This window comes from Anoplophora glabripennis, unplaced genomic scaffold (genome assembly GCF_000390285.2).
Source record: "Anoplophora glabripennis isolate ALB-LARVAE unplaced genomic scaffold, Agla_2.0 scaffold717, whole genome shotgun sequence".
NCBI classification, from domain to species: Eukaryota; Metazoa; Arthropoda; class Insecta; order Coleoptera; family Cerambycidae; genus Anoplophora; species Anoplophora glabripennis.
In genome coordinates this window covers 238,567-248,578 of record NW_019417093.1, presented here as the reverse complement: position 1 = coordinate 248,578, position 10,012 = coordinate 238,567, and the positions used below count along the sequence as shown (strand labels likewise).

At 34.6% G+C, this 10,012-nt stretch overlaps 1 protein-coding gene across 1 annotated transcript; it reads left to right on the top strand.

Annotated features, from left to right (window-relative positions):
- Positions 1–2,518: 2,518 nt before the first annotated feature.
- On the top strand, positions 2,519–9,478 carry LOC108914648 (probable peroxisomal acyl-coenzyme A oxidase 1; the record flags this gene model as incomplete). Its single annotated transcript, XM_018720494.2, has 9 exons — positions 2,519–2,552; positions 3,245–3,422; positions 3,480–3,603; positions 3,653–3,897; positions 3,947–4,107; positions 7,376–7,538; positions 7,588–7,922; positions 8,909–9,167; positions 9,218–9,478. Coding segments are annotated over 9 exons (1,760 nt in total), but the record flags the coding sequence as incomplete, so codon positions are not given.
- Positions 9,479–10,012: the final 534 nt, after the last annotated feature.

Here is a 10,012-nt window from a genome sequence, read left to right as displayed (position 1 = left end):
TCGAAAACAAGAGGAGATAGACATAGAGTTCATAAGACAAAAAATTCTCATTTTTTATCATACTATCACCCTCTTTATTTACGGGAGGTCTTTCTGAAACACCCTGTATATATTTTTCGTTTTATTCTTGTAATTGTAAATATCTATATGCTCAATTTAGCCAAATAAATATCGAGAAAAGAATTAAACGATTTTAAAAAAGTATGTATGGTGTAAAAAAATTATGCATAAAAGTTTTGGGATTTTCTTTTAGAAAAATAGTAAAATTTTTGTAAAAATAACAAACGCGAATGAAAACTTGAAAGAGAAAAAAGGATTTTTATATCAAGTATAATATTAATTTATTTAGAAATAATGTATTATGCACTAAGATCGTATTAATCGCCTCAAAAATAACTTCATTTGTTTATAACTTTTAAATTTTTAAGCATAAAATAAGCAATATTATAATTATTTATTTGAAACAAATAATAATTTACATAATAATAATTAATAACCATTTATAAATATGAAATTTTTGGAGTGAAAAAATTAAATTTCATCACGTTTATTGATTTATTGATTTTTTAATAATTTGCGGACATTAAATCGTCGGACACTTATATCACTATTTTGTACAGTAAATTTAAATGTGGAAAAAATTAAAATTAGATATGTGGTAATCGATTTTTCATACCCCGTGAAAATTCCGATTTCCAGCTGTCGGACTGAAAAAACGCGGCTTGAAATTTGTCGGACAACAATACTTTTTGGCTGAATTAATTATTTACAATTAATTTTACTAAAAATTACGTATGTGGTAATTGATTTTCAATACCCTGTTATTTTGGCATGTTTCGACCGGTAGACACGTCAATGTCGGAGGAATTTCTGTCGGACAAATTTAAATCGGCATTTGCAACAAAATTTCCAGTTACTTAAGCTAAAAATAAAAGATGTGGTCTTGGGTTTTCAAGACCCCGGGAAATTGACATGTTTTTGGACTTTTCCGAGTGGAAAAGCGGAGGAATCGTGAAAAGTCGCAGAGGAAAAATGTGGTAGACTCATCAAAACGAAGCTCCTCAGGAGTTATAAAGTATGTGGTAATCAACTTTCCAGAGGAGGCCTGTACTGTGGACTAATTTTTTAGTTTCAAATAAAACTAGGCCCAACAGTCAGTAAAGTCGATTCGCACGAAGGAGGGAGGTGTCACCGAACCCGAGACTGCATTAAATCTAATGTAAAATAAATATAAAATCATCGTAGACAGCGAAAACACAGCGACATCGCTGCATCAGTCATCAATAAAAATTTAGATAGTGACAGACACATACGAAATACCAATCGACTACTGACTCTCGGACCACGGTAAAACCATAAATCTGACTATTATTTTATTATCAAACCATTTTAGAAAGTTTTATGATATTTTTTTTTACAAAAAAAAAAAGCAATACGAAGTTCTACGCCTTCCCAGGAGTCTCACAAGCCGCGGCTTCGAAAAAATCGGGTAGCAAGAATCTACTAGGAAACGGAGGCGTAGACAAAAAAAGATCTTTTCTGCTAATATACCTATATTCTCTCGGTACTGAAGCACAATAAGTAAAAAGATCGACGAAATTCGCTTTAGAAATCGGATATATGTAGTATTTCGAATTTTTCATTTGTTAAATTGTTCTGATTTTCATATTTACGTTGATCGCGCGACTAACTTCTCTAAAAAATGTTGTAATTCTTGTTCTTTCAAAAAGTCTGTTGATAAATCTCAAGCTCTTTATAATATCTGGAATAAAATATTCTTCTTGATCCAGGTAATGATTACAGGGTAACGCTAAGTGCAGATTTGGTTATATTGAGTGACTTTCAGCTCACGTATCTCCGAAACCGTGCATAGGCGGAGGTTGGACCAATGGGGGCTTTTGATCTACATCATACCACATCTACTTGATCCCACATTTTCAAGCAATTTGACGAAGAAAAGTCTTTTTCCACTGGTTTTGTGCGGGATCCTTTAAATTTAAACACTTCGAATTACGTTCATATAAATTTTTTTTCACAAAATATTGCAGCGACCACCTCCTAAAATATTTCGCACTTATTTACAAACACCCTGTATACATAGAAATAACGGTATTCAGAACACATCTCATATTATATATTACGAATTATATAGGGCGGGCCATAAATTTATTCACTTTTAAATATTTAATAAAAATAAAACTGTATCACTTGTTTGAAAAATAATTTATTAAAGAAAAAGAATAAACGGGAGTTTATTTTTTAAAATTAATCTAATTTACCACCGTCTCGATTTCAACATGCTTCTAAACGAGCACAGAAATTTTTTAAAGACTCTCCGGCAAAGAGACCATAATATTGCAGTCATCTCTTCTCTACTACTGTTTGCTTTTAATCGAAGCAGTGTCGTTGATCTACGGATGTACACACGATTCTTCAAATATTCTCATAAAAAGAAATCTGCTGGCATCAAATCGGGACTCCTGAGTGGCCATGTGATGTTCCCTCTCCTGGAAATCAGTTTATTTCACTACCGGTAAAGACTCGTTAGAGGTGTGCCAAGTGGCTCCGTCGGTTGGGCTATAGCTCTTGGGTACCTGGCATATCTCCGTCAAAAATGAATATAAAAATCGGAAATTTTAAAGGTGTGCTCTAGATGGGGAGACCTAAGAGCGCACGTAATTTCAACTCATCCCTTCCATCCTAGGGGGTGCAGAGGGGGTAAGGGTTTTTTTTTTGGACGTACCTTATTTATTTTGCGATTTTCGGATTCTACGCGTAAAACTACCCCCGGAAACGCGTTCTTGCGGGTACGTCTAAAAACCACCCCTCACCCCCTCCACACCTCCTAGGGTGGAAAGGGTGAGTTGAAATTACGTTCGCTCTTAGGTCTCCCCATCTAGAGTACACCCCTAAAATTTCCAATTTTTATATTCATTTTTGACGGAGATATGCCAGTTACCCAAGAGCTATAGTCCAGCCTCCTGTACTAGTTAGATCTTGTATGGATATAATTTCGAATCCAATTTCGAAATGCGGCGTGAGGCTGTAGCGTCGAGCTGAAGCGGAAATTTCTCGTCTCTTCAAACTTCTTCACCCATTTCATAATTAAAACAAGCTAGCGGTTAATCCTCTCCGCAAGCCTCCCGCGACTTGAGTTTACGCCGCAAATTTGATTTTTTGAAGTAAACAAATTCATGGCCCATATTATTTCTGCAAGTTTCATAGATGACGTGATAAAACAAAGTTATTCTTTTAGAGAGCTTGGGGGCCAGCTAGGATCTGCCCTGCTGACAGAGGGCAACCCGTTGCTGATGCACTACCTAATGTTCATACCAACCTTAATAGGTCAAGGAACCGCTGAACAACAAACAATATGGCTCCAGAAGGCATGGACATGCAACATTATAGGAACTTATGCACAAGTACGTAAATTTGTACACATTAGTTTATAACTGAACCACGCAATTACAACATTTCAGACCGAACTAGGACATGGAACGTTTATTAGAGGGCTGGAAACTACAGCTACGTACGATCCGAAAACGGAAGAGTTTATTTTGAATTGTCCCACATTAACGGCGTACAAGTGGTGGCCAGGGGGGCGTAAGTTTAAAGCGTTTTATAAATATTTTTGTTCTAACAGTATTTGTAGTGGGTCACTCGGCTAATTATGCTATTGTATTCGCACAACTTTACACCCAGGACAAATGCCACGGGATTCACGCGTTTATAGTCCAACTTAGGGACGAGGAAACGCATGATCCTCTACCAGGAATTAAAGTAGGTGAAATTGGTCGTAAACTGGGGATGAACGGTGCAAATAATGGTTATCTAGGCATCGAGAATGTCAGAATTCCTAGAACAAACATGCTTATGAAAAACAGCGAAGTCTTACCTGTAGGTAAAATAATGTTTGCAAACATGTTTTACGTTACTTTTATTTTAGAATGGTACTTACGTAAAATCACCTAGTAGTAAGTTGACGTATGGTACAATGATATTTGCTCGAGTAGTCTTAGTGGAATATGCAGTTATATTGTTGAAAAGGGCTGCAGTTATAGCCACAAGATACAGCGCTGTGCGCCACCAATCACAAATTTATTTAAAGTAAGATCATTATAAAATTAATCGTTACCACTTTGAGCGTTGGTTAAGAGGGGTACACAGATCCCTTTTTTAAAATATCTCAAGATGTCTCAATTCCAGTACATCTTAGTAACTATCGTTCTAGTAATTTCTTAATAAATTCTATATCCATAAATCCTTATCCATCCCTTAGATATTTATATTTTACACGTAGCAATATCTGCTTCAAGCAAGTTGCAGTACTTTTTAAGTCCAGTTCATCAATTCTGACCTATTACCAAATCATTGTTTAGGATAAACCTGTAGCTATTTAACATTTTTATTTAAAATCTTATAAAAACGATATAATAATGAAAACTGAACAAATCAAACAAAAACAAATAAGACAAATATATACCAGATAAAAAATAAAAATTCTTATACGGTAGTGTAGAATGTGCAATACGGGATACCAAGAATACCTAAATATAGTTAAATATTTCTACTTGTTATCCCTGTAGGGACATGGGTGGCCATTTTTATAAAAAATGATTCAATGAAGGACTTAATTTAAATTTGGTTTAAGAAATTGTAGGCTTAATAAAATTTCATATAAATAGTATCCTGAAATTATTAGTGCTTTCTGTGACTGGGAGAAGGAAAAAATGTATGAACATGATCCATTTTTCGACTATCAGATTCAAAACTTAGAACTAATATTTTCAAATTTCAAATTATTATCTTTAGTCTATTATTATTATCTTTAACCCAGTATCTACAATTATGAGAAGAAACCACGCCATTAGCTGTGAATGTTAATTTGTCAGTAAATAAAATATTAATCCAGTCAAAACAGACATTTCAATTTACAATAATTCGCATAGAGCTAAATACTGGTATAGGTCTTTAGTACACTATTATAAGTAGAATGTCAAAAGTCCCCACCGATCCCATGCTAAAAAATGTATTCAAGGTCAAAGGTCGCAAATATCGGTTTTTTGCATTTTTCTCGTAAACGGTAAGTGTTATCATAAAAATAGATCTGACAAAAGTTGTAGATCATGCAATTGTTTACAAAAATGGTCCCAATACTTTTTTTTCTGCGAATCTCCATTTCTGAGATATCACCATTTCAAATCTTGAAGAAGTCGCATTCTACATGATATGCACACATTTCCGCACCACCTATGAGGTAGTGTACCCGGCCCGTTTTTTTTAACGTAGTTTCCCCAGTAGGCATACTCCACGATCTACTGTGATTCAGATTTATAAGATAATATTATATTCAATAAAAAATGGTACTATTGGTTATGATTAAACTGGAACGAATTATTGTTGATTTCGGGAAAATTTTAATCTGACAATCTTCAAATGCTAGTTCAACAATAATGTCTTCACGCTTTCTTTTTCATCTTCTTCCCCTTGCTGGATATCTATGAATTATTGGCTCCAAAATGTTATCTATTAATTTCTAATCCCAGTCTTCTGGGTTCAGTTGATTGTCTAGCCACACTTGAACTTGATGGTATACTCAATATAAGTGTTGATAAGCAGAAGCAGATGTTGGAGGAAGACAAGATAGTTGTACTTTTTTATTGTTCCGTATATTTTTAACAAAATTTAAATATCTATACTTGTCTCTACAATCAATTTTTTTGGACCTCTATATAGAGCAAGTAGAAAGCGCATCTGTTTTAGATGATGACTTCTAGAGAAGAGTCAATCTTTTTAAATACTTCTGCGCAATCAATTAAATCATTACGTTTTTCAACCAATTTTAATTCAACCAATTTAAATACTGATGTTTTACCCCTTCTGAACATTGCTGATGTAGTATCGCAGCCAGTTAATGCATGTAAAAATAAGATATGATTTTGATATTTTGGATAAGCAGATAAACTGTTCGATGAACAATATATTTTTGATTGTACATGAACCTTCCCAGGTTTCAAAAAATAAACAATCTTATTAAATGGAGTTCGTGCAGTCAGTAGTATTAATAAATCAACATCTTCACCAACAACGATAGTTGTAGTTGTTTCATTAAATTGTTCTATTGCTTTTTTAATTATAAGGACATCAGCGTCATTATTAGCTTGTTTTACTACAATGTTCGCAGTTGTAAATTTCTCACATAACATTGAAATAAAGCGAGAGTTGTGAGTATTTGCAAGAAATTGCTGTTGGTTTGTTGGTAAATTGATAAAAAATTACATCAGAAGATGTTTTTGTAGTTCGACGACGTTGTTCTGCAGCTTTAATGTTTTTCTTATAATCAGTATAACCATCAAACACTGTAGTTACTCTATGACCAAAATGTCTATGTACATACTGAATGTATTTATTAAAAATAACGTTAAATGTTTCTTCGCAAATCCATACAACGTGGTGTAATAGCTATCCTCCATCGATGATGTAAGTAGCATGTGCGTTTTGAGTTTATATTCATTCAATCGTATAGTTCGTATGTATTAGTTAGACAGACCTATATTGTTTCTTATATTAAACGTCCGATTACATCATCGGCGTACTCTTGAATATTAGTATTTTCGATGTTTGAAATGATCAGGAATGGTGATTCGTAGAGAAAAAAGTATTGGGACAATTTTTGTAGATAATTGTATGATCTACAACTTCTGTCTGATCTATTTTTAAGATAATACTTACTGTTTACGAGAAAAATGCAAAAAAAAATATTTGCGATCTTAGACCTTGAATACATTTTACTTATAACAGTGTTCCAAAAACCTATACCAATATTTAGCTCTATGCGAATTATTGTAAACTTACCACTATTTTTTGGTCTATTTTATATTGTGATGAAGGAATCTGTTTTCAATCAGTTTTTCGACAATTATTAAACAGAAGTCCACACGACAACCATCATCTCCATCAAGCTATTTATGATTAAACACTGGTTTGAATGGATTGAATGGTTAAAATTTGTTGTACCTATACTAAATTCCTTGAATATGAGATCTGCTAAATCTATGTTTTGTGACCGTTTCCTAAGTGACACATTTGGATCGTCTTGTGCAGAATCCTTAACTACAATAGTTGCAGCATCGTAATCATTGTATTATTTTTTATCTTTTCACTATGGTTTTAGAAGATAAGCAAAACTTTTTATCAAGCATAACTTTTTCTCGAAAAATCTACAATAAAAGTGTTTACAATACTGTGGTACACACTGTATATCCCCATACGTCCCACATCCCCAAGAAATGTTCTCAGCGGTGTACACCACAACAAAACTCAATGTGCCTCCCCTTCCCCAAAAAAAAATTTCATTTACATTATTTTATTTAAGTGGACCTGAGGTACAAATTCTGGATTTTGTGACGCAACAATACAAGTTATTCCCTTATATATCCATGTGCTTCGCCTTCCAATTTGCTGGAAGTTGGCTGTGGAATACTTATAACACAGTTAACGAAGAGTTGAAATTCGGACAATTGGACAATCTGTCAGAAGTAAGAACTGTTGATTTTTCCTTTCGATTTCTAATTAATCCTTTCGTAGCTACACGCAGTGTCTTGCGTTCTGAAAGCCGTAAGCAGCGCCGACGCGGCCGAAGGCGTTGAAACTCTTCGTTTGGCTTGCGGAGGTCACGGCTACATGACCTCATCAAATTTACCGAACATCTATGGACTAGTTACGGCGGTGTGTACTTACGAAGGCGAAAATACCGTTCTACTACTACAGACTGCTAGATTTTTAATCAAGGCCTGGCAAAATAAGACGAACATGGGTAAATCACCGACTCTGAAGTATTTGGAAATGCCCCTCGAGGAAAACATTCCATTCGAAAGATCGGTAAATTGGATCATTTCCACTTTACAGCAGACGGTGGTAAGGTAAGTTACCACATACAGGTCTGGCCATATTTTATTTCCGATACAAAGTTAGTAAATTATAGAAATATTTCACCAGTGTCTCCTAATAATTCTGACTCCGCCCCCATATCATTTGCATAACTTTATGCCATCGATATAAAGGAACAAAAAAACGCTATAAGAAGTGCGCAAAGCCTGCGGTTCTAAGCTCTCCTTGACTATTGGTTTATTGTATGTGTCTTGCATTAGGAATTTGGGAACAACGTACGTCTAAGATACATACATACATAGGGAAGATATTGGACCACCGAGGGATTTTTTCCCTAATGGATTCACAAAACTCCATACGCCTTATTTCTTGAGAACTTTGCATTTTATAGGTTTTGTAACCATTCTTTTTTAAGATGCGACGAACTGTACGACTTGGAATGTCAAGTTCTTCGGAAATTTGGGAGGAAGAACACGGCTCACTTACTTCCACAAAAGCATAGACATTAACCTCTTTTTCTCTCCTTGCTTCAGGAATTTGACGAGGTTCCTGATTGCTACAACATTTCGTACACCGATTAACACATCCACAAACTTCAAACTTGAAAAATAATCAAAACAGTTCTAGCAGTGGGGACTGGTTCGTCGGGGTATGAAAATATAAATCGACCAACGACTTCCTCTGCACTTTCTGCACGACAATACCATTTAATAATATTAATTTTTGTTCGACACTGTACACCAATAATAATAAAAATAAAACTAAACAAACAGCAAAGCGCTTTAGGTATTCGGTCGGTTCACAAAAAATGTAACGGGGCACGTGTGCTCCCACAGCCAACCAATTATGAGAGTCCGAGTAGGAGCTTCGATGATATATGTCATGTCCGACCCCTTCCACCCGAAGTTGATAGGGGAGGTGTGTGTAATTTACTTAAACTATGCGAAAGAATTACCTGGCCAGACCTGTGTACGAAATCACTTTTGTTGTATCAACTATCTGTTAAATAACCGTTTAGCAAAATCAACCTAGTTAACCACCATATCAATGAACGGGTTAAAAATGGCGAGACATATGAGGATGCTTGGAACAATACATCAATAGAATTGGCAGCCGTGGCAGTATTACACGGTAGAACGTTTATAGTCGAAACGTACTCTAACACCGTTAGCGATTTCCAGAAGAAGGTTTCGCCAGAATTACGTACCGTGTTGCAGCAGCTTTTAGAACTTTACGCGGTTTATACGATTCTCAGATCGACTGGTGATGTCTTAAGAGTAAGTACGACGACATTTCTAATTGTTTTTATTGATATTGAATCTTGTAGTTTACTGGCACCTCAAGAAAAGATATTGAAGTGATTCAATTGTGGCTTGAAGAATTATTAGCTAGTATACGTCCCAATGCGGTTGGTATAGTGGATGGCTTTGATATGCGCGATGAGATATTGTCGTCAACTTTGGGAGCTTACGATGGCAATGTTTATCAGAGATTGTTCGCCGAGGCACAGAAAAGTCCTTTAAATGCTGAGCCAGTCAACAAATCGTTCCATATGTACCTTAAACCTTTCATGAGGTCTAATCTTTAGATTTCCTTGAAACGTATACACATTTTTCTTTACTCAGTTTTTATTACATTTCTTTTTTGTATGAAACGAAAACACTTCTAACTGGAAGGGGTATACGAAAATTGTTAGTTGGCGACTTCTAGTATCCTAATTAAAATAACTTTTTTTTCAATGATATTAAAGACTTGTCATACGTAGTGCGATGCAAAGAATTAGCTTTAATAAGGGTTTAATATACAAATAAGTTTTTATTTATTTCACCCCAGCATACCTTGGCTCAAAGTGTACAATAAAAATTTAAATAAAAAAAATATTGACTAATTCATTCCCTTTTTATACTAAATATCAACATTCTCATCTAAAAAAACGAAACACATTTATCATTTCCAATTTACGATTTACTTTGGAATGGTCAATTTGCAATACTTAAATAAACAAGTATGTAATATTATAGAAAAAAAAGGATATTAGAATAAATAAATGAAGCGTTTGCCATTATATTATGACCGAACAACTGTGTTTTATTATATACCACTAAAAAAAGGGTTGGTTTCC